Genomic DNA, 26,107 nt, shown 5'->3' on the forward strand with positions numbered 1-26,107 from the left:
CCGACTTCAGCCAGGTCACGATCTCGCGGTCCGTGAGTTCGAGCCCCGCGTCGGGCTCTGGGCTGATGGCTCAGAGCCTGGAGCCTGTTTCCGATTCTGTGTCTCCCTCTCTCTCTGCCCCTCCCCCGTTCATGCTCTGTCTCTCTCTGTCCCAAAAATAAATAAACGTTGAAAAAAAAAAAAAATTTAAAAAAAAAAAAACTGAGAACAAAATGAGGGTTGATGGGGGGTGGGAGGGAGGAGAGGGTGGGTGATGGGTATTGAGGAGGGCACCTTTTGGGATGAGCACTGGGTGTTTTATGGAAACCAATTTGACAATAAATTTCATATATTATAAAAAAAAAAAAAAAAAAAGACACCAACAGATTGAAAGTGAGCGGATGGAGAAACATTTATCATACAAATATACATCAAAAGAATCCAGAGTAACAATACTTTTATCAGGAAAACTAGATTTTAAACCAAAGACTGTAACAAGAGTGAAGAAGGCGACTATATCATAATACAGGGGAACTAACTATCCAAGAAGATGTAACAATTCTAAATATTTATGCCCCCAACTTGAAGGAACCCAAATATATACAGCAATTAATAACAAATATAAAGAACTAGTTTATAATAATACAATAATAGTAGGAGAGTTTAACACCCCATGTACAGCAATGGACAGATCATCTAAACAGAAAATCAACAAGGATTCAATGGCTTTTTTTGTTTGTTTGTTTTGTTTTGTTTTTTTGTTTGTTTTCAACGTTTATTTATTTTTGGGACAGAGAGAGACAGAGCATGAACGGGGGAGGGGCAGAGAGAGAGGGAGACACAGAATCGGAAACAGGCTCCAGGCTCTGAGCCATCAGCCCAGAGCCCGACGCGGGGCTCGAACTCACGGACCGCGAGATCGTGACCTGGCTGAAGTCGGACGCTTAACCGACTGCGCCACCCAGGCGCCCCAGGATTCAATGGCTTTGAATGACATACTGGACCAGATGGACTTAACAGATATATTCAGAATATTTCAACCTAAAGCAGTAGAATACATATTCTTTTCAAGTGCACATGAGACATTCTCCAGAATAGATCACATACTAAGCTACAAATCAGGCCTCAACAAGTACAAAAAGATTCAGATCCTACCATGCATATTTTCTGGCCACAACACTATGAAACTTGAGTTCAACCACAAGAAAAAATTTAGAAAGACCACAAATACATGGAGGCTAAAGATCATCCTATTAAAGAATGAATGGGTCAACCAGACATTAAAGAAGAAATTTTTTAAAAAATACATGGAAACAAATGAAAATGAAAACAAAATGGTCCAAAACCTTTAGAGTGCAGCAAAGGTAGTCATAAGAAGGAAGTATATAGCAATGCATGCTTATCTCAAGAAGCAAGAAAAATCTCAAATAAACAACCTAACCTTACACCTGAAGGAGCTAGAAAAATAACAACAAATGAAGCCTAAAATCAGAAAAACAGAGGAAATAGTAAAGATTAGATCTGAAATAATTGATATAGAAACAAAAAAATAGAACAGATCAATGAAACCAACAGCTGGTTCTTTGATAAATTAAATAAAATTGATAAACCCTAGCTAGCCTGATCAAAAAGAAGAAAGGATTAAAAATTACAAACATGGGAGGAAAAATAACAAAATTCCCACCATAAATACAAATAATTATAAGAGAATATTATGAAACATTATATGCCAACAAACTGGGCAATCTGGAAGAAATGGATAAATTCCTAGAAACATGTAAGCTACCAAAACTGAAACAAGAAGAAATCGAAAACTTGAACAGACTGATAACCAGCATAGAAATTGAATCAGTAATCAAAAATCTTCCAACAAAAGTCCAGGGCCAGATGGTTTCACTGGGGAATTCTACCACACATTTAAAGAAGAGTTAATACCTATTCTTCTCAAAATGCTAAAAAAAAAAAAAGAAAAAAGAAATGGAAGGAAAACTTCCAAACTCATTCTATGAGGCCAGTATTACCTGATCCCAAAACCAGACAAAGACTACACTAAAAAAGAGAACTATAAGCCAATATTCCTGATGAACATGGATGCAAAAATTCTCAACAAGATACTAGAAAATTGAATCCAGCAGTACATTAAAATAATTATTCACCATAATCAAGTGGGATTTATTCCTGGGCTGAAGTATGGTTCAATATTCACAAATCAATTAATGTGATATACCACATTAATAAAAGAAAGGATAAGAATCATATGATCCTCTCAATAGATGCAGAAAAGGCATTTGATAAAATACAACATCCATTCATGATAAAATCCCTCAACAAAGTAGGAATAAATGGAACATACCTCAACATCATAAAGGCCATGTATGAAAAACCCACAGCTAATATCATCCTCAATAGGAAAAAACTGAGAGATTTTCCTCTATAGTCAGGAACAAGATAGGGATATCCACTCTCACCACTGTTATTTAACATAGTACTGGAGGTCCTAGCCTCAGCAATCAGACAATAAAAATAAACAATAGGCATCCAAATCAGCAAGGAAGAAGTCAAACTTTCACTTCTTGCAGATGTCATGATATTCTATATAGAAAACCCAAAAGATTCCACAAAACATTGCTAGAACTGATACACAAATTCAGTAAAGTCATAGGATACAAAATCAATGTGAAGAAATCCGTTGCAATTCTATACACCAATAATGAAAGAGCAGAAAGAAATTAAAAAAACAATCCCATTTACAATTCCACCCCCAAGTAATAAGATACCTACAAATAAACCTAACCAAGGTGTAAAGGACCTGTACTCTGAAAACTATAAACACTTATGAAAGAAATTGAAGAAGACACAAAGATATGGAAAGACACTCCATGCTCATGGATTGGAAGAACAATTATCACTAAAATGTCTATACTACCCAAAGCAATCTACACATTTAATGCAATTCCTATCAAAATACTAACAGCATGTTTCACAAAGCTAGAACAAGCAATCCAAAAACTTGTATGGAACCACAAAAGACCTTGAATAGCCAAAGCAGTCTTGAAAAAGAAAAGCAAAGCTGGAGGTATAATTCTAGACTTCACGTTATAGTATGAAACAGTATGTTACTGGCACAAAAATAGACACATAGATCAATAGAACAGAACAGAAACCCAGAAATGAGCCCACAACTATACAGTCAATTAATCTTTGACAGTTCACGAAAGAATATCCAATGGGAAAAGAGGTAGGCTCTTCAACAAATGATGTTGGGAAAACAGGATAGCAACATGCAAAAGAATGAAACAGGACCACTTTCTTACGCCATACACAAAAATAAATTCAAAATGGATGAAAGACCTAAATGTGAGACCTGAGACCTGAAACCATAAAAATCCTAGAAGAAAGCACAGGCAGTAACTTCTTTGACATCTTTGGCAATTTTTTTTCTAGATATGTATCCTGAGGCAAGGTAAACAAAAGAAAACATAAACTATTGGGAGTTCATCAATATAAAAGCTTCTGCACAGTGAAGAAAAACAACCAACAAAACTGAAAGGCAACCTATGGAATGTTATGAGATCACTGCAAATGACCTATCTGATAAAAGGTTAGCAAGTGTCCAAAATATATAAAGATTTATCAAAGTCAAGACCCAAAAAATGACTAATCCATTTAAGAAATGGACAGAAGACATGAATAGACATTTTTCCAAAGAAGACAAGCAGATGGCCAACAGATACATTCAACACCGCTCATAATCAAGGAAATACAAATCAAAACTACCATGAGATATCACTTCACACCTTTCAGAAGGTCTGGAATCAACATTTTTTATTTTTTTTTTCAACGTTTATTTATTTATTTTTTTTGGGGGGGGACAGAGAGAGACAGCATGAATGGGGGAGGGGCAGAGAGAGAGGGAGACACAGAATTGGAAACAGGCTCCAGGCTCTGAGCCATCAGCCTAGAGCCCGACGCGGGGCTCGAACTCACAGACCGTGAGATCGTGACCTAGCTGAAGTCGGACGCTTAACCGACTGCGCCACCCAGGCGCCCCTGGAATCAACATTTTTTAAAGTAGCATCATAATTTCCAGCATGGAATCAACAACTGCTAGACATACAAGGAAACAGAAATATGACCCATAATTAAGAATAAAAAATAAGACACAAATCTAGATATGACACCAAAGCTGCAATTCACAGATGAACACTTTGAAATAGCTATTGTAAATATGCTCAGTGATTTAAAAGGAAAGATGGACATAAAAATTAACATAAGAAAATAAAAAAAAAAATAGAAACTATAAAAAAGAACCAGATAGAAATTCTAGAACTGAAAACATAGCATATCTAAATAGAAAATGAGTTGATGGACTCACAACAGATTATATTCAGCAGAAGAAAGGTAAGTGAATTTTAAGACAAGTCAATGGCAAGCATCCTCATTGAATCATAAAAAATATAGAAGAAAATTAAAATTGTCTCAGTAACTTCTGGAACACTAACAAGCCTTCTAGTATACATGCAATTGGAGTTACAAAAGAAATGAAGACAGGAAAAGATTGTGTAGAAAAAATATTTGAATAAATAATGGTTGAAATTTTTCCAACTTTGATGAAAAATATCAACCCACAGAGCCATAAGGACACAATTAAATTGAAGCAAGATAAATACAAAAGAACCCAAATTATAATCAATCATAATCAAATCATCATAATCAAATTCTTATAAACCAGGAGAATGGAAAAACAAATTATGGAATGTTTGTGTGTAATGGAATACTACTCAACAATAAGAAGGAATCACTGATACATTCAACATGCATAAGCCTCCAAAAACCTTATGTCGAATGAAAAAAGCAGGCATAAGAACATATACTATACCCATTTATATGAAATTAGAAAACATGCAACACTAATATATGTTGATAGAAATCACAATAGTGGGCACCTCATTAGGAATGAAGAGAGGTAGAGACTGACTAGAAAAGAGTCACGAGTGAACTTTCTGGGATTGTGGAAATATTCTATATCTGGGTAAGGAAAATGAATGCATTTGCCAAAAACTCATCAAACTATACACTTAATGTGTGTGCATTTCTCTGTGTGTTTATACATCAATTTAAAAACAAAAGGGTTGCACGCAGATTGGTGCCACTTAATACTACTTCCAAGGAGAAATAGGATAGTCAGAGATTTTTTAAGTTCATAAATTAAGGCAGCCCTCTGCTGGATATTATATCTTGATCCTGTAAGACAGGACAGAAGTATGTTATTTTATTTTTCCTAAACTGTCATCCTTTATTTACTTGAAAAATGTCTAGAGTTATTTTTAAATACCACATTTATAATCTGCATTGTTCTCACATCTCCTATATAAGAACTGCTCAATTGTTTGAATTTCCCTTTTCCCATTCCATAGAAATAACAGAGTATTAAGACATATTTTTGTATTATTTAGAACTGCCTGAGAAAGTGTGGGTAGGATCTAGTGTACCAGTGTGTGGAAAGGTTGGGCTTGGCTTGGAAGATGAAGAGTTTTCCCACTGTAACAAGGGGGAATGCAAAGAATATAGACCCAAATAAAAGTAGACAGGAAGGGGGGGGGGAATCTTGTCATTTTATTCTGATTGCTTTTTATTTTCAGTGCAACAGGAAGCAAGACAGAGAGTGAGACAGGAAAAGAGGTATTGGAGATTTGAGAAGAGAGGAAAGGTGTGAAATAGTCACCTAAGAGAATGAAAGAGTGAATGGAATAGAGAACCTAACAGGACTTTTAAGTAGCATCAGAGGTCACTTAAGATCCATGGTCATGAATGTAAAGTGGGAAAAAGTGAGGGCACAGACATAGAGGAGGCAGAAAGTTGACTGTTAAGAGGTTTATAATTTGCCCACTTGAACTCCATGAATCGTGAGAAGAGTAAAGAGTTTGAGAGTAGATGGAAAGTAACCAAAACAATGATAGATATAATTATATAGTAACACTGTAATAAGGAGAAAGGAGAATGTGATGTTCTCCAGCAGCATTGCTATTACCATTGTCGTCATCATCATCATCATCATCATCATCATCATTATGAGTGTGAATGACTATCTCAGGTCACAAACTGAGGTGTGCAAGAACCATAGCTCCCTCTGTTTTTCTAAAACTTAATACTTGAAGCCTCTGTCAGTTCATGAATTCCCTATTCTCTTTCTTGAAGTTGATCTAAGTGCATGGGGACATGCATAGCATTAAAGTTTGAGGGGCAGAAGGTATCTCATCAGAGTTGTCTATGCCGGCAACTTCTGAGGGGCTCCTGTTCCCTCCTGTTCTCTGGACATGCATCCATGCAGTCCCTTCTGGCTTCCTTATTCCTGACCACTAGTCTCCTCAAGGTTCAGCATAATTTATGCTCTCCTACCCTCTCTGGACTGAGAAAACACTGTGACAGGTCACAGGAATCCTCTGGCTAGACTCACCAAATAATCACTTCTTAGATCTTACCCTGGAAGAGAGACTATTACTCTTTCATTAACCCTATTACACTTATCCTAGGAGACTGAATATACAAACAGACAATGCTCAGGACATATGTAAAAATAGAACTTTGACTCACAACCTACAGCAGCCTTCCCAGGAAACCAAACCCTTGTCTAAAATAAACATTTATCCCAGAAGCAAGCCTACTTTCAGTAAGACTTATAGAAAATCAGACTGCTATCTCTAGTAGCATTCAGGAAGCAGGACAATGATTTCTGTAACAATCAGCCCAGAATGGCCAGGACTTGATGAATAACTGACAGCTTCCCTAATTGTTCTCCCTCCTTCTAACTTACAACCAATGAAAGAAAGCCAACATGCTCCCCTGACCAGTCACATAGTAGGCCCTGCCTCTAGTTAGGCATCTCCAGCTTCCCCATGTGAACAGCCTCCAAACAAGCCCCATCTAAGGCCATCCCTTTTCTCCACTAGGAAGCTTTCCTACTCCTCTCTCTGCCTTTGAGTCTCTGCTAAAACTCAAGTGACCATGGCTGACTCCCTTGCTGCAGCAAGCTCTGAATAAATAGCCTCTGCTTTTCTCATTTGGTTGGTGTTCCTTTATTTCCACAATCCTGAATGCATACATGAGATTTCTAGAGCAGAACAGATTAACTATTATTTACTTACAAGCAAACAATAATCATGTGGTTCTCCTGAGCCCCCATTCCTTGCTCTTAGGCAATGAGATAAAAGTGGAGTTTACTCTACTCTTTTGAGCCTGTATTATGGGCAAGGAATGCAAAAATACTAATTTAGGCATTTAAACACAAGCCGTTGGGAGGAGCCAAGATGGCGGAAGAGCATGGAAGGTTTTTTTGCATCTTGCATCCATGAAATACAGCCAGACCAACACTAAACCATCCTGCACACTAGAAAACTGATTTGAGGATTAACACAACAATCTGCACAACCAGAACCACAGAACTCAGCAGGTACATGGTGTGGAGAGGTGAACTGGGGAAGAGAGAAGCCACAGAGGCAGGGAGCTATTTTTGCTTGTGGAGAGAGAATGGAAACAGTGGGGGAGAATATGGGAAAAGCACCCCCCCAATGCAAAAGCAGTTGGAGAGAAAGTGGAAAAGTGTAAACAGCCGCAGGGACTGAACTAATGAAGGAGAAAGGAGAAAGGAGAGTGTTTAAATTCCTTTAAGACTCTATAAACGGAGGGTGCAGTCTGAAACTCCATAGCTCAATACCTGGAGGTGCTCTGGTGAGAAGGACGAACCCCCAGGAGCAGAGTGGAGTCCAGGGGTCTTCAGGCCACAAGGGGAAAGGCAGTTCCCCTGTGGGGAGGACATCTGGTAGAGGCTGTGTGGCCCCCACACAGGCAAAGACCCAAGTGGACCCAGGAGAACAACCACATTTGCTGGTGCTGGAACAAGGTCATTAAGGGTGAAGCCTGGTGCCAGATGTGTGTTGTGATTTTCCATAATCCCTGACACGCTGCTGATACATGATCGCGTGAACTTTTTCTGGGGCAGGCTGGCACCCAGCCGCAGTCTCTGGGCATCGGCAGCAGCATGGTCCTGCGAACATTCCTGGGTGCAGCCAGCACCCGGCCATTGCTTGGTGAGACACTCCATAGAGGGTCAGAACAGGTCAAAGCCACAGTCCCTCAGAAGTGAGGGGTCAGCAAACATAGCTACATTTGAGATAAAATCCAGGAGGGAGGTGCTGCCTGGGGCTTGGTCACAGACAGTGTAAAAGTGGGGAGTGGACAGAAGCCGGAGACAAAGGACAGGTGCACAATTGCTGATCGGAGAGAACAGAATTCCAATACTAGAGACCTGGTAGCTGGGTAACGCCATTTTCACCGTTCCTGCACATGTGCATACACCACCTACAAACACCACAACAATCCACCCCAGTAAGCTAAGCAGCAAAAACTAATGGAGGATGGAGCCATTACACTAAGCCCTGCCTAACTGGGCCAACCTTGCTCTTCAGGAACACAAGTCTCTCCACCTGCTTAGTTTACAGACTATAATGCGCTTCATGGTTTGACTTCTATGGAAAACCAAGTAATTTCAATCGTATTTCAGTCTGTTTGCTGGTCCACCTATTCAATTTTCTTTTTTTTCCTCTCTTTTTTGTTTCTTTTCTTTTTCTTGAATACAGAAAGAAATAATCTGTCTTTATTTTCAATTTTTATTAAAATATTTTTAATGTTTTCCAACTTTATTTTATGTAAATTTTTCAAATTCTATTTTACTTCCATCATTTCATTTTATTCTATTTCAGTGTATTCATTTTTTCAAATTTTCAGACAATTTCCTTTTTTTTTCTTCCCCTTTTTTCTCTAATCTATCAAGCCCCCTTCAACACCCAGACCAAAACACACCTAGGATCTAGGATCATTTATTTGATTTGTGTGTGTGTGTTGTTGTTGTTGTTAATTTTTTTATTTTAATTTTTTTTATTTTTTACCTCATTAATTCCTTTTCTTCCTTCAAGATGATGAAATGAAGGAATTCACCCCAAAAGAAAGAGCAGGAAGAAATGACAGCCAGGGACTTAACTAACACAGATACAAGCAAGATGTCTAAACCAGAATTTAAATTGTTTTTAAGGTTTATTCATTTTTCACAAACAGAGAGACAGAGCATGAGCAGGAGAGGGGCAGAGAGAGAGGGAGACACAGATTCTGAAACAGGCTCCAGGCTCTGAGCTGTCAGCACAGAGCCCGACGTGGGGCCCGAACTCACAGATGGCAAGATCATGACCTGAACTGAAGTCAGATGCTTAACCAACTGAGCCACGCAGTTGCCCCTGAACCAGAATTTAGAATCACATAATAAGAACACTAGCTGGAGTCGAAAATGGATTAGAATCCCTCTCTGAGGAGATAAAAGAAGTAAACGCTAGTCAAGATGAAATAAATGCTATAACTGAGCTGCAATCTCGAATGGATGCCATGGCGGCAAGGATAGATGAGGCAGAGCAGAGAATCAGCGATATAGAGGACAAACTTATGGAGAATAATGACACAGAATAAAAGAGGGAGACTAGAGCAAAAGAGCACGATTTAAGAATTAGAGAAATCAGTGACTCATTTAAAAGGAACAACATCAGAATCATAGGGTTCCAGAAGATGAAGAGAGAGAAAAAGGGGTAGAAGTGTTATGTGGGCAAATCACAGTGGAAAACTTTCCTAACCTGGGAAAAGACACAGACATCAAAATCCAGGAAGCACAGGGGACTCCTATGAGATTAAACAAAAACCGACCATCAACAAGGCATATCATAGTCAAATTCACAAAATACTCAGGCAAGGAAAGAATCATGAAAGCAGCAAGGGAAAAAAAAAGTTCTTTTTTCCCTTAACCTACAAGGGAAAACAGATCAGGTTTGCAGCAGACCTATCCACAGACACTTGGCAGGCCAGAAGGGAGTGGCAGGATATATTCAACATGCTGAATCAGAAAAATATGCAGCCAAGAATTCTTTATCCAGCAAGACTGTCATTCAAAATAGAAGGAGAGATTAAAAGTTTCCCAGACAAACAAAATTTAAGGAGTTTATAACCAGTAAACGAGACTTACAAGAAATTTTAAGGGGGACTCTCTGAGGGGAGAAAAGAGGAAAAAATACATACATACATACATACATACATACATACATACATACCGAAAACAACAAACACTAGAAAGGACCAGCTAACACCCCAGACTCCAACCATACAAACAACATAATGGTAATAAATTCAAATCTTTCAGTACTCACTCTAAACATCAATGGACTAACTCTCTAATCAAAATCATTACATATGGTAACCAAATGGATAAGAAAACAAGATCCATCTATATACTGTTTACAAGAGACCCACTTCAGACCTAAAGACACCTTCAGATTGAAAGTAAGGGGATGGAGAACCATCTATCACGCTAATTGTCAACAAAAGAAAGCCAGAGTAGCCATACTTATATCAGACAATCTAGACTTTAAGATAAAGACTGTAACAAGAGATGAAAAGGGCATTATATCATAATTAGGGGTTTATCCACGAAGAAGAACTAACAATTATAAACATTTATGCTATAATGTGGAAGCCCTCAAATATATAAATCAATTAATCACAAACATAAACTCATTGATAATAATACCATAATACTAGGGGACTTCAACACCCCACTAACAGCAATGGACAGATCATCTAATTAGAAAATCAACAAGGAAACAATGGCTTTGAGTGACACACTGGACCAGATGGACTTAACAGATATATTCAGAACATTTCATCCTAAAGCAGCAGAATATACATTCTTCTCCAGTGCACATGGAACATTCTCCAGAATAGACCACATACTGGGACACAAATCAGCCCTAAGTAAGTACAAAAAGATTGAGATCATACCGTGCATATTTTCAGACCACAACGCTATGAACCTCGAAATCAACCACAAGAAAAAATTTGGAAAGGTAACAAATACTTGGAGACTGAAGAACATCCTACTAAAGAACGAATGGGCTAACCAAGAAGTTAAAGAGGAAATTAAAAAGTACATGGAAGCTGATGAAAATGATAACACCACAGCCCAAAACCTCTGGGATGCAGCAAAGGCAGTCATAAGAGGAAACTATATAGCAATCCACACCTTCCTAAAGAAGGAAGAAAGGCCTCAGATACACAACCTAACCTTACACCTTAAAGAGCTGGAAAATGAACAGCAAATAACACCCAAAACCAGCAGCAGACAGGAAATAATAAAGATCAGAGCAGAAATTAATGCTATCAAAACCAAAAACACAGAAGAACAGATCAATGAAACCAGAAGCTGGTTCTTTGAAAGAATTAACAAAATTGGTAAACCACTAGCCAGTTTGATCAAAAAGACAAAGGAAAGGACCCAAGTAAATAGAATCAAGAATTAAAGAGGAGAGATCACAACCAACACAGCAGAAATAAAAACAATAATAAGAGAATATTAAGAGCAATTATACGCCAATAAGTTGGGCAATCTGGAAGAAATGGACAAATTTCTAGAAACATATACACTACCAAAACTGAAACAGGAAGAAATAGAAAATTTGAACAGACCCATAACCAGTAAGGAAATCGAATTAATAATCAAAAATCTCCCCAAAACAAGAGTCCAGGGCCAGATGGCTTTCAAGGGGAATTCTACCAAACATTTAAGGGAGAGTTAACACCTATTCTCTTGAAGGTGTTCCAAAAAGTAGAAATGGAAGGAAAACTTCCAAACTCTTTCTATAAAGCCAACATTACCTTGATTCCAAAACCAGACAGAGACCCCACTAAAAGGACAACTACAGACCAATTTCCCTGATGAACATGGATGCAAAAATCCTCAACAAGATATTAGCCAACCAGATCCAACAATACATTTTAAAAAGTATGCACCATGACCAAGTGGGATTTATACCTGGGATGCAGGGCTGGTTCAATATCCACAAAACAATCAGTGTGATTCATCACATCAATAAAGAAAGGACAAGAACCACATGATCCTCTCAATAGATGCAGAGAAAGCATTTGACAAAATACAGCATCGTTTCTTGATAAAAACCCTCAAGAAAGTAGGGATAGAAGGATCATACCTGGAGATCATAAAAGCCATATATGAATGACCCAACACTAATATCATCCTCAATGGGGAAAAACCGAGAGCTTTCCCCCTAAGGTCAGGAACAAGACAAGGATGTCCATTCTCACCACTGTTATTCAACATAGTATTGGAAGTCTTAGCCTCTGCAACCAGACAACACAAAGAAATAAAAGGCATCCAAATCAGCCAGGAGGAGGTAAAACTTTCACTCTTCACAGATGACATGATACTCTGCATGGAAAACCCAAAAGATTCCACCAAAAAATTGCTAGAACTGATCCATGAATTCAGCAAAGTTTCAGGATATAAAATCAATGTACACAAATCGGTTGCATTCCTATACACCAACAATGAAGCAACAGAAAGAGAAATCAAGGAATCGATCCCATTTACAATTGTACCAAAAACCATAAAATATCTAGGAATAAATCTAACCAAAGAGGTGAAAAACCTATACACTGAAAACTATAGAAAACTTATGAAAGACATTGAAGAAGACACAAAAAAAATGGAAAAATATTCCATGCTCCTGGATAGGAAGAACAAATATTGTTAAAATGTCAATACTACCCAAAGCAATCTACATATTCAATGCAATCCCTATCAAAATAACACCAGCATTGTTCACAGAGCTACAACAAACAATCCTAAAATTTGTATGGAACCAGAAAAGACCCCAAATAGCCAAAGCAATCTTGAAAAAGAAAACCAAAGCAGGAGGCATCACAATACTGGACTTCGACGTATACTACACAGTTGTAATCATCAAGACAGTATGGTACTGGCACAAAAGACACTCAGATCAATGGAACAGAATAGAGAGCCCAGAAACGGACCCACAAACATATGGCCAACTAATCTTTGACTAAGCAGGACAGAATATCCAATGGAATAAAGACAGTCTCTTCAGCAAGTGGTGCTGGGGAAACTGGACTGTGACATGCAGAAAAATGAACCTGAACCACTTTCTTATACCATACACAGAAATAAACTCAAAATGAATGAAAGACCTAAATGTAAGACAGGAGGCCATCACAATCCTTGAGGAGAAAGCAGGCAAAAACCTCTTTTATCTTGGCCGCAGCAACTTCTTACAAAAGCAAACAAAAGCAAAAATGAACTATTGGGACCTCATCAAAATAAAAAGCTTCTGCACAGTGAAGGAAACAATCAACAAAACTAAAAGCAACCGACGGAATGGGAAAAGATATTTGCAAACAACATATCAGATAAACGGTTAGTGTCCAAAATCTATAAAGAACTTAACAAACTCAACACCCAAAAAACAAATAATCCAGTGGAGAAATGGGCAAAAGGCATGAATAGACACTTCTCCAAAGAAGACATCCAGAATGCCAACCGACGATGAAAAAATGATCAACATCATTCACCACCAAGAAAATAAAAATCAAAACCACAAAGAGATACTGCCTCACACCTGTCAGAATGGCTAACATTAACTCCAGCAACAACAGATGTTGGCAAAGATGTTTGCACTGCTTGTGGGAATGCAAAAAATTAAAAATAGAACTACCCTACAGCCCAGCAATTGCACTACTAGGTATTTATCCAAGGGATACAGGTATGCTGTTTCGAAGGGACACATGCACCCCAATGTTTATAGCAGCACTATCAACAATAGACAAAGTACGGAAAGAGCCCAAATGTCCATCAATGGATGAATGGATAAAGAAGATGTGGTATATATATACAATGGAGTAGTACTCAGCAATCAAAAAGAATGAAATCTTGCCATTTGCAAGTACATGGATGGAACTGGAGGGTATTATACTAAATGAAATTAGTCAGTTAGAGAAAGACAAATATCATATGATTTCACTCATATGAGGACTTTATAAGGGAAGGGAAGGGAAGCAAAAATAATATAAAAACAGGGAGGGGGACAAAACATAAGAGACTCTTAAATATGGAGAATGAACACAGGGTTGCAGGAGGGGTTGTGGGAGGGGGATATGGACTAAATGGGTAAGGGGCATTAAGGAATATACTCCTGAAATCACTGTTACACTATATGCTAACTAACTTGGATATAAACTAATTAAATCAAATTTTTAAAAAATAGAAAAAAAAATTAAACACAAGCTGTTACCCTCCCCTCCTGAAAAGAAGGATAAAAGCCTTGGAAAGGCTCATGAGTTCTTACTCTAACCATTTGCAATGTAAATACACTTTTCTATGGTAACAATAAGACCATTGTCTACGTTTTTACAACCCAGGATGACCCCATGTTCCCAGGTCTCAGTAAGGTTTCGTCAGAACCCCTAAGTGAGCAGAAACATAAAAAATATCTTCTCTAAAGCCCCTCAAACCTCAAATCTATCTGGGGTTTCTGCCATCCTCCATGGGGGAGAACAGCCCTCATGCCCACCCTCCTGAGCTTTCTCAGGACCTCCCAGCATATAAGCTCTCTTCACTTCTCTCTTGAATCTTTACTCACATAGACTGGAGGCCCTCTCAAGTCTCATGGGCAGGGAGCTGTGCTGATGTCCTGTCATCCAGCACTGGCCAGGCTCTTGTCTTGACTGACCCATTAAGTCTTTCCTTTGTTGATGCCTGAGAACTTGGCCTTTGAAACAAAAATGTCAGGAAGAGTCCTCCATTTTTTGGTTAAATCACCTCTTCCCAAGGCATGCAGCGTTCTCAGAGTCCCCACCATGGGGACCAGACAGCAGGAAAAATGGGATATTTTGAGATGAAATGTTGTGAAGTCCTGTCCATTCCCACCACACAAGGTTAGTGCCTTTTCCAGGCACATCTCTTCCCATCCACAAGCTCATGTGTTCATATTCTTTAAAAAAATGAGCTTATTCATATTTGAAAATTATAAAGATAGGCAAAAATCACACCACCATAAATAACTTCTGAAAAAATTTTGATACTCACCTTCTTACACTTTCTTCTATGGTCAGTACATGGAAGTCACTCAGCACCTTAAACTTGGCACATACGTCCTGCCGCGCCCCCCCCCCAACACCCCATCCCAGGAATGCTCTTTTCCTTCAAGCTAAACCACCTGCAGTCTTGAGGCCAAGCTCTGGCTTCTTGCCAGGGCCCAGATCCCACCTTCCTCTGTGAACTCTAGACCCCCAAAGCCCCTACATCTTGCTGTGAAACGCACAACAGGCTGCATTGTGTTGTTTGTTCTCTGTGCTCCCCACTGAGCCTGTCTCCCATGTAAATTCCTTTCTCCTGGAGGTCAATGGCTGTTTGTCACATTTGGCTTGGGCTTAGATTTGGGAACATGTGTGTTCAATAAATACCGCTGAATAAATACAGTTTTCCTAATGAGCATTTGTTTGTAATTTGTACCTGGAAATGTTGGGAATGGGGAGTGGCTTTAAACTACAGGTATATGTTTCCCTGACATAAGTATAGAAAAATGCTTCCAACTGAAAGCTTAAAATTAAAATGCATCTCAGTCACAACCAAAACCATGTCCTAAGATTGGATGCCTCCTTAGGATCTGCTGAGGAAATGGTTAAAAATGTATACTTTGCAAGTTTCTAATAGGGTGGCTCCCAGAAGGGGTTGGAGGATCAATAAGCACTTTTTTTAGCCACCTGTTGGGGTGAGACCAACATGCAGCTTCAGCTGATAGACAACAAGGAGCAGTTTTGTCGTCCACTACAGATGAGAAGACTTCAATGGATTTGTGTAACCAAAGGGTGGGACCCACAACAGAGATGCAGAGGGGAAAACAGCCCATGTGCATGTGTATTTGTTTAACTCAGTTTGCAGTGTTCTCAATAGACTGAAGCTGGAATTTTGCTGTACTTTGATGCCACACACACACACACACACACACACACACACACACTGTGCCTTCTTTTGGGAGCTGGCATGAGTCAGCAGATATGAGTAACCAGATATCCCAGGCCCTGCTTTAAAAGTGACCATTCAGGGTATGAGTGGCACCAAAAGAAAGCTCACAGAAACACCTAACAACCCTGATCCCAGCCCTCGGGAGCTCCACAAGACAGAAATGAGGAAAAATCTGAACTAACTCTTCTCTGCCTCTCCCCAGGCCCTCAACGGCTTCCTCATGGCAGTTACAGAGGATGGCTATGTTTTATACGTCTCTCCCACGGTCCAGGACTACTTGGGATTTCATCAAGTGAGTGGTTTTATTTTTCAGTTGAAGAGTTTGGCAAATCTAGGGGGTGAGGCAGGGCCATGTAATGCTTGTCTACATGGGGCTGTAATGGAATTTTGAAGACCTGGGTCTCCATCTCAGTCCCACACATGTACGTCATATGTCTTTGACTGAGCCTTCCTAGAGCACTGGCTTCTTTCATCCAGTGGAGGGCATGGTAACCCATATCCTCTGAGAAGCAGATGCCAAGGTAGGATGAGATGAACAAGAGATTTCTCAGGAGAAAATCCTGGGAGGACCCAAGAGGGAGCAGGGGTTGGGGAAACCAGGTCTGTCCCTTGGGCAAGAGACCAGGAAGGAACGGGGGTGGGTGGAAGAGTCTTCTACTGCAGTGCAGGGCCAGTGGGACATCCTCAATCCAAAGTCATGCGGCAGGCAAGCTCCTCTTCTCCCAGGAACAGGCCTGCCTTGGTGTCCCTACCATGCTTAGTCACTGGCTGGGGGCAATCCATAGGAATTGTGGCCCCAGCACAAACAAGTAGTACATCAAAGAGAGGCAACCTTACAATAACCTCAGTCATAAACCTAAGAGGCACATTATCATGGCCATCACACTCACTTCTTGTGCTTCACAAGTCTACTCCTCCACCAGGGTTTGCGGAGCAAATCCTCCTTGGTTCCTATGAGCCTCTCTCCCTGGGGGAACCTCAAAAAAGAGAGGTGAGTGGGACAAACTCCAGCTGGTCTCAGGGTAGCACCTGGAACTCCTCTGCTCTCCATTCTGAATTCTTCTCATCCTCAGCCATCACCTCAGCACACCTTGATGGCTTAGCTAGAGGTGTGATGCAAACCTTCACTACTGAAGGGTCTGAGTCCCGGTATCCAGTGCCGTCATGGTCCTCACATCAGGGTGAAGGCCCATGGGGGCCAGATAATACCTGAAGTGCCAGCTAAAGTCTGGCTCACAGAAAACCCACAAAGTGTCAGGACCCACCCAGTGGTCATTTACCCATTCCATAAGCATGTAATTGGAATCAATCTAGTTGACAGCTGGTGTAACCCCCAGACTGGGTCCTTGGCCCATGGAGTGAGATATATCAAAACATAAAAGGCCAAGGGGAAACCCCTGAAACTACCTGAAACTACCTGAACCTACCCCCAAACTGACTCCAGTCAAGATAGTAAATCACATGCAATATCATATCTCAAGGAGGTCATGGACAGTGGTGCTGTTGGATAGAAGGTATGGTCAATATCTTACCATGGCATTGTAGGGCCCTTCCTCCTAGGGACCATGCCCCCTCTTCAGCCAGTGGATTTCAGATCTGAAATTTGTCTCAGGTCCAGAAACTGAGCAAAGGATTGTCATTTTTCATCAAGGTAACAGCCCCCAGCCTACTGACCCTCCTTTGTTGCCTTTAATTGTAGATGTTAAGCAGCATCGTTGTTGGCTGCCCATCCCTTTTGCCCCTTGGGATGCCATGCTCTATTAACCATCTCCACAACTCCCTATGGTCCAAGCCCCCTTGATTATTTCTTCTGCCTTGCTGGCCACCACTGTAATTGAAGCCTACAGGCTTGGTCAGTAATTGCTGCCATCTGACCTCTCTTACTTCAGGGCTCCATCATCCCAATGGACATTCATGAGCCCACCCCAGTGTCTTCCTCTCCTACCATCAGCCCTGACCTGAAAAGAACAGTCACCTTAATACCAAATTTCTTATGATGGGGCCCCTCCAGTAGTGCACTCCTGTAGGCCTTGGTGTGTGGTATGTCCCTGGGCCCTCACATGGTATGCAATCTCTGGTGGGTCTTCTGAACTGATGAATTGCATTCATTCCACCACACCCATTTCACTCAGCCTTTTTGTCCCTTTCTCTGCCATCTGCCAGGACAACTCCGGTATTACCCTCTCACTGACCACTGGCTTTTTCCAGCCTCTAAGAGCCATCCCAGCATTCAGTTTGTCCCATTTTCTGAAGTTCCTGCAAGGGTGTAAAAATTGTATGTCCTAAAAATTCTGACCTGACCCTGGCAAGGAGAGTTAGCCAACTGTACAGCTCTCAGGAAGCTGAACAGGCCAAAGGGGAGCCCTCATGGCCAAGTTGCCCATCAGAGAAGTCCCATCTCCCAGGAGCAGGCTTGCCTTACAGTTGCCGCCACAGTGGATTTTAGTGGGCAGCAGCTGGGACGTGTCTCAGTTATACTCCCTGCAGCTGGAGACCTGAAGGGCATTTTCATTGCTGATGCTGAGGGAAGACATTCCATGCTCCACACAACTGCCGTGCAGACTGAAAAACAGCAATGCTTGTGCAAGTGCATTGCTCACCAAGAATACCATGCAGTGTAAGGGGTTCATAAAATGCCATAGCAACAGAAGGTTTTCTGAAATCAAGGCAATAGGAAGACTCAAAATCCCTCCATCTCCACTCCTCACATATTCCCATGCCCACCTTGCACTCATGGATGTGCGCAGCATACCCCACACCAGCTCTGGACTTACGCCTCACTTGTGATGAAAAGACACTTGCTGAGAAGTTTTACGGTCTTTTCACCTTTCCTTTAGAAAAAATGTCAGTCAGTACCATTATGCTGTATCTGGTTTTCAGCTGAGAATCTGAGAAGGAGTTTTATTTGTCAAAGACAGACCTGAGGCCTGAGCGCTTGCCACACCCACACTGTCAGCATCGAACTTTCTGCCTCCTTGCCCTTGCTGAGGACAAACGTGATGTGAGGGAGGGTTCAGAGATAGGGACCCTTATAAGAAGACTTTACAAAAGAAAGAAAAAAATAAACTTGGCTAAAGCCCTTCATATCCAAGAAATGCAATGGGTTTCTCTGTGCAGTGTGGTTAGGGGAGGCAGGGCCGCCCTGCTGTGATGCCTTTCCAGTTCAGAACCTCCAGGGGCAGTGAAAAGAGCTGCAGACAGAATGACAGCAATGTGGGTGAACAGGAGAGAAGTCAGGGTCACTGCCTGTGGCCTCTGCCTCTGTGCACAGCTCTCCCACACCAGTGCTGTGTATGGCTTTTAGAGTTCGACCAGGTAGAAGCAGGGAGCACGGATGTGTCGGGTGCTGGGCACTGTCAGAGCACTGTTGCATTCCTCCATGCTGTCTGTTCTGTTTTGCCCTGGTGGTCCCCTGAAAGCCCACCTCCCTTGGCCTCAGCCCCCATGCTGCCATCTCTGTTATTTCCCCTCCAATCTTCATGCCATTGGCCTTTCACCTCCTTCCAGCCTGGAGGCCCATACAATGTCTCTGTCCTTTCATCAGCTAAGCCAGACGCTTGTAAATATTTATCACCATGCCATGTGCTGGGATGGATATGCTCCTGAAAAGTTCATTTTCCCTGAATTTAGTGCAGAAAATGGTTATATACAACAGGTTTCTAAAGATCATGCTTTGTGTGGGTTCAGAGATGCAGGGGAAGAGTGAAGAAGAATAACTTATCTGAGGTAGAATTTGGGCCAGAAAAACTTTTTATTGCTGACAGAAAACTTTCAGCTGCACTTAATTCCTCTCAGAAGATCAAGAATAATCCCAAACTATACTCAAATAAAACATAACTTAATAAGTTATTCACTACAAGCAACAGTAGAGACACTCATTACATTTCTTACTTTTTTAATGTTTATTTTTGTCAGAGAGAGAGAGAGACAGAGAGAAAATGAGTGGGACAGGGGCAGAGAGAGACATCGACACAGAATCTGAAGCAGGCTCCAGGCTCAGTGCTGTCAGCACAGAGCCCGACATGGGGCTCAAACCCATGAACCATGAGATCATGACCCAAGCTGAAGCTGGATGCTTAACCGACTGAGCCACCCAGGCGCTCTGACTTACTACATTTTTAAAATTAAACCTGCTTGATTTACAAGGAATACAGTAAGACTTCTCAAGGCAAACTGGCTTGAAAACAATTTAACATTCTCCTTATGTGTAAAATATTTGCAAAATCTGTATGGGGATAGGATACCTTAAATTTTGTTCACATTCAAGTCACTACATTGCCAAACCCATTTCCTTTTTTTTTTTTTTTTTATGTTTACTTAGTTATTTTGAGATAGAGAACAAGCAGCAGAGGGGTAGAGAAAGAGAGAGAGAGAATCCCAAGCAGGCTTCACATTCAGCCCAGCACGGGGCTCCAACCCACGACTATGAGATCATGCCCTGAGCTGAAATCAAGAGTCAGACACTCAACCGACTGAGCCCCCTGCCCGCAGTGCCCCTGAGCCCATTTCTTTAGAGTGAATACATTATATAATGTATAAATACATTAGCATTTATATTCACTCATCTCCTTCAACAAATGACAGAACAAACTTGGCTCTCCCTGGAAATGAGATTTTTGTTATAATCCAGTTTAATTTTGTTATCCAGAAGAGCTCAACATTCTCCTTCCATAGAACTTTAAGCCAACTCTCCAGGGCTATTCAGTAGCTTCCAAAGGGTGTCCCCACCTCAGACATCTCCCTGCTAATGACCTGTGACTTGTCTGCTAGACAGTCATTCTTCCCTTGGCCCCAAGCACTGCCACCCTTTTCAAGAGAGGATACAGACATGGCCTCCAACACCATGGTAGTGCCCACCTCATGGATGTTTTCTGGGTCTGGGGACAGCAGCAGCCTGATAAGATGGCTGTACAAAACCAGAGAAGGAAAACAGACACAGTGCACCAACCAGACCCAGGATGGGGAGGGACAAAGACAGGTGAGTACACGATGCCTGGAAGGATCAGAGGTGCTAGACATGACTTAGGTTCATTGGAGGTGAACAGGTCATACCTGGCCTCAGGAAGGAAAGAAGCATCCCCTGGAGTGTGACACTGCCCCTTGGTCTTTGCAGTCAGATGTCATCTATCAGAGTGTGTTCGAGCTGATCCACAAGGAGGATAGAGCCATGTTCCAGAGCCAATTTCTCTGGCCTCCAGATGCAGCACCTATCAGCAGAGAGGGAGAGCAGGACAACCACCGTAAGTCAGGAAGGCTTGGGGGGAAAAGGGCAAATACAAAATCAATCCTCTACATGTGTTTCAACACGGTATACATTTGTTTCTTCCATGAGGAAGAAATCAGATGAGGAAGTCAGGCTTTCTCACTCAGATGTAGATTTCATTAAGCACTGATCGAGCACTCACTAAGTCCCACGAATATGAGGGAAAGAGAGGAGGAAGGACTGCAATCACGAATCAGGTAGTGTGCGTTGGCACAGGACTCTACATCTCATATCTGTGACCTCATCTGGTCCTCCTAGGAACTGGAAACTATGCATGAGGCATGAGTACCTGTTGATTTTACTACCAGTAGGATGCAGGGAGGGATTTTTGATGATCTTGTTCACTGATGTATTCCCAGCGCCTGGAACAGTGTCTGAGACAAAGTAAACATTAGCTGCTTGAACAAATGAATGTTCAGATGAAGAGAGTGATGCTTGCCCAGATGGACCCAGTTGGTGAGTGATAAGACTCATGCTGGAGGAAATATCCTACTTGCCCAGGGAGGTGCATCCTCTGAACAATGATCAAGCTGGCATGGACTCATATTTGTGTATCTAGTGAGTATACAAGTTAGGTGGCCATTATGGCCATAACGTGTTATTCTGCCAACTGGTGGGATACCATAGGCAAAAGGCAATACTGTCCTTTACAAGTAAATGCCATTTTGTAAATCCAGATACAGGACCCCTCTCCAAGGATTTAGAGTACACTTAATGCATCCACAGAGGATGCAGAGAAAGGCTCTTCTGTGCTTTGTTGTGACGGATGGTTAGAAAAAAATCAAATACTCAAACAGAGGCTTCAATTAGAAAAAAAAAGTGAATCCATGTGCCAATATTTGCACACTAACGACATCCTTTTTGTGGTAGATAACCAAAAATATTAAGCAAGAATAAACTTACAAGGCTGACTATAATACATGGTTGTGTAAATTCGTAAGATACAGCTTTAACTCAATTCAGCTTTGGCTGCTGTGATTTTAGTCCATCTCTCTTCAAAGCCTGCTCCTACCTCAGACATTCGGCGTAAGATTCTGTCTTAACTAGCCATAAATCCAGCAGAGTAAAGTTACTTATCACAAAATAGGACTTCACTTTTTTTCTTTCCCATAAGATTATCAGCTCATTGGAGGGAGGAACTTTGTCCTCAGCACTGAGCTTGGACCTCTGTGCAGGCTGTTTCCGTGTCTCCACCCATGTCCGTGTTGACTGGCTAAGGTCAAAAGAGAAGGGAACATAAGTGTGAAGCTCAGACTTTTGTACACTGCCTGACACTGCCAAGTTTGAATTATTTCCTTAACAATGGATAGCCTGGAATTTTGCATCTAATTTCATGTTTTTAAATACTTTTTATACCCTTATACCTCTGTAGTAGCAGAAACCATACAGAAGTCTACCTACGTATTTATAAATATATGCATAATTTTTTCAAAATACAAGCAAAATTTTAATGCAGTGCTATAAACATGGAAGAAAGATATCTGAAGACCACCCAACTAATCCAAATTCAAGTTGATGTGTGCTTTATACATGTGTGTATATGTTCTAACATTTATTGATGGTGTACCATGTGCCATGCTTTACACATGTGTGTATATGTTCTAACATTTATTGATGGTTTACCATGTGCTAGGGGTTTTATTAAAGGAGATTACAAAAGTAGTAAAATTTATCAGATCATAAACCTGCCTTTGTTCCTCCCTAGCCTGCTACACTTTATTCTTCTGCAGAAGAATAAAGTCCAGACAAATCAATTTTCATGTGACAAAGGCAAAACCATTAGCACAACTATAATCATACTTGTCAGGTTGAGAATTATAGCAAAAGATAACAAATTTGGTTTTTGCCTCTTTGACTTTCTAATGAATCTTCAATGGTACTTTTGTATTTAACCCAAAAGTTTGTTTTTTCCTTTATTATCCTTTGCAAAGGATACAAACCCCTAGGACAGGGAAGAGAGCAAGCTAAACCAGCACTCCAAAACGAGTCAAAGTGGCATCCTTTTTTATGGATAAATGGAGGAGGGCAGTGCAGGTGCAAGAAATAGCATGGGTGCAAAGTCCCTGAGGCAGAAGTGGACTTGGCATAGATGAGGAATGGCAAGGAGGACACTGAGAAGGGCACAGAGAGTGAATGGGAAACTGGCAGGTGACTGAGTGGGAAAGGGGTTCAGGGGTGCAGGCCACTATAGACTTTGAGGTAGGAAGCCACTGGAGAGTTCTAAACAGATAGTTGACATGATCTGACCTATATTTTAAAGTTACTCTGGCTACTGAATGGAGAACAGACTATAGGGGCAGGGGGAGAAGCAGGGACACCAGTTAGAAGGCTATGGCAAAGTTAAAACAAGAAAAGAAAAAAATGACAAGAGTAACAGTCAATGTATAAAGGTTACAATGTGCCAGGCACTATTCCAAGTGCTTTACATATATAAATGTAGTTCTCATAATAACTTTCTTTAAAGAGAGAGAAGAAAATTTGGGCCGATAGAGTTGTGAAATAACTTGCCCAGATTCATACAACAGGTCTGGGTTCAGGGTCTGTGCTGTTCTCGACCTAGACGGTCTGCCCAGCTGATGAGAGACTGGCCAGCACAATAGAGGTATAAGTGATGACAAGTGGTTAGTTCCAAGGTGTAGCTCAACAGTAGAGCAAATAGGGTTCCTGGATATGTATGTTATGTACATCATCTCATTTTTAACTTGATCCTCATGACACTGTAAAGCCAGCTTGAGTGGCTAATCAAGGTCATCCTGTCAGGCAAGGCCAAGGTTCACTGGGCCACAGGGCTTATGATCCCACATTCTCTCCACCCACCAGCTTCTTTCAGAGCTACAAATATTTTGGCTCTGTGGTGAAGAGTGTTCTAGTAGAGCTTCCTCACTTTTCTGTCTTCCCAGCTCTGCCTGGAGAGAACTGTCTCTCACTTAGTGGCACCCCCACTGACAGCCTTCAGCATCAGCCCTTGGAGGACCCCTCCTATCTGGAAAGAAGTTTTGTCTGTCGGTTCCGCTGCCTGCTGGACAACTCTTCTGGGTTTCTGGTAATCACGCTATCCTTACAGGCTCAGGAACTTCCTACAACAGAGCATGGCTCTGCTCAGATGGAACACTGCTCAAGGGGTGAGCCAGGCTTCCTCACCATCCCAGGAAGGGCCATCTGGCCTTCAGCTCACTGCCATTTCAGAATCCCAGGTTGTCTTTTGAACCTTCCTCTGCCTGGTTAAGATATGGGACATGTTTACTTGATATTTAGTTACACCTGTTACCTACAGTACAGTCCTAAGTGGAGATCCCTGGTGAACTCAGGATGTTAATATACACCTTCTTCACCATCCCCCAAATCAGCTAAAAGTGCCTATCAATTCCTGGAATCGTACACCCTCTCACAGCTCAATCAACTCTGTGGCTCTATGAAAAAGGCTGTGTGGGTCAAGGACCTAAGGGAGGATGGAGAAGCCATGAAAAATGATCAGGGCCAGATGGGCAGAGCAGAATGAAAAGGCTCCAAGCCTGCACACACCTATACTGAGGAGTCCTACCTGTTCAACTACAAGGAAGATACTGGACCCTCTGAGTTCCATAAAGGGAAAGTTGTATCAACTGTTTTAGCTACTTCACATCCTCTTCTCCTTTGTCTTCTCATTACATTTGGGGTCTGCTTTTTCTAGGAGCTGAATTTCCATGGCCATCTTAAACTCCTCCCTGGGCAGAACAATACATCAGAAGATGGCATCCTCATGTCTCCTCAACTCACCCTGTTTGCCATTGCAACACCTCGCCAGCCACTCACCATCCTGGAGCTCCAAAACAAAACATTTATTTTCCAAACAAAACACAAATTGGATTTCACACCTATAGCCTGTGATTCCAGGTACAACGCTCTGACCAGAAATCGTGACTCCTAGGGAACCAAGAGTGCTTGGACACTAGTTACTAGTTACTAGTTAGCCCAAATCCTGAATCTAGAACCAAAGGCAAGGCAAGAACAATTGGCCAATCCTGTCCAAACAGGTCCTGTAATGTTAGTTTAAAAGATGCTGCTTATGGGGGCGGTGTCGCAAACCTTCCATGTAGGAATATGGGGTTTAGGTTAGTGTGATGCAGAGAACAAATCCTTAGTGATACTTTTCTCCCTCTTAAAGACTTCTAGTAACTAACTAATCATCGTGAACCCCCAAGAAGTCCCACTATAAAAAATCTAATTTAGTTGGGTTTGACCCAACTTTTCCCAAATTTTATTTGACCACTGAACCTTTCTTGGGGAAATCAACTAACATGCCCCTTAGAACACAGTCCAGAAAGCAAGTGATTCAATGTGTTGTTACAACTATAATATGCACGTTTTATTTCTTACTCAAAGACTGCTCCTTAGCATGCTGGGGAGTCACAGAGCCCTTTGATGAAAGCTGTGGGACTTCTCCTTAACCAAAGTTCACTTGTTCACCCACATGAGTAACTGTAGGTACAGACAGACCCCTGTTCCACAGCGCAGGCAAGTAAGCACAGGCTTAAACAGCGTTTTGGATTACAAGTGTGGTAGAAGTGTCCGAGACGATCCTGTCAGTGCGGAGGCCTCTTAAAGGTCCTGCTCCAACCCTGTGGCAGGAGAGGTACCCTTGCCGGACCTGGAGTGTCCTGGGGAAGACCCCTCCTGGGCGCTTCGGTGGGTGGGCACAAAGCAGAAAAGGCTGCAACGGAGAACTGTTAGGAGTTTGAGGGATGAACAGCAAGGCCGTAACATAAGGAAGTGCGGTGTCTCCTCTGCACAGAGGCAAGGTGGTCCTGGGTTACACAGACAGCGAACTCTGCAGGAAAGGATCTGGCTACCAGTTCATCCACGCGGCCGACATGATGCACTGCGCCGAGAATCACGTGCGGAGTGAGTTCGGGAGGCGCCCTCAGGGCCCAACCCCGCCCCGCGGGGCTGGGGCAAAT

The 26,107-nt window shown here is 41.5% G+C and overlaps 1 protein-coding gene across 2 annotated transcripts in view; it reads left to right on the top strand.

Moving 5' to 3' along the window:
- The window catches only part of LOC123610433 (aryl hydrocarbon receptor-like), a 66,930-nt gene that overhangs the window by 27,607 nt on the left and 13,216 nt on the right, over positions 1-26,107 (top strand). For both annotated transcript variants that reach the window (XM_045501019.1, XM_045501018.1), the window contains exons 4-8: positions 16,110-16,199; positions 21,021-21,147; positions 24,071-24,213; positions 24,841-25,043; positions 25,942-26,051. In XM_045501019.1, the coding sequence (XP_045356975.1) occupies positions 16,110-16,199; positions 21,021-21,147; positions 24,071-24,213; positions 24,841-25,043; positions 25,942-26,051 (673 nt within the window). The remainder of the gene's footprint in view (positions 1-16,109; positions 16,200-21,020; positions 21,148-24,070; positions 24,214-24,840; positions 25,044-25,941; positions 26,052-26,107) is intronic.

Source organism: Leopardus geoffroyi, chromosome C2 (assembly GCF_018350155.1).
Source record: "Leopardus geoffroyi isolate Oge1 chromosome C2, O.geoffroyi_Oge1_pat1.0, whole genome shotgun sequence".
NCBI classification, from domain to species: Eukaryota; Metazoa; Chordata; class Mammalia; order Carnivora; family Felidae; genus Leopardus; species Leopardus geoffroyi.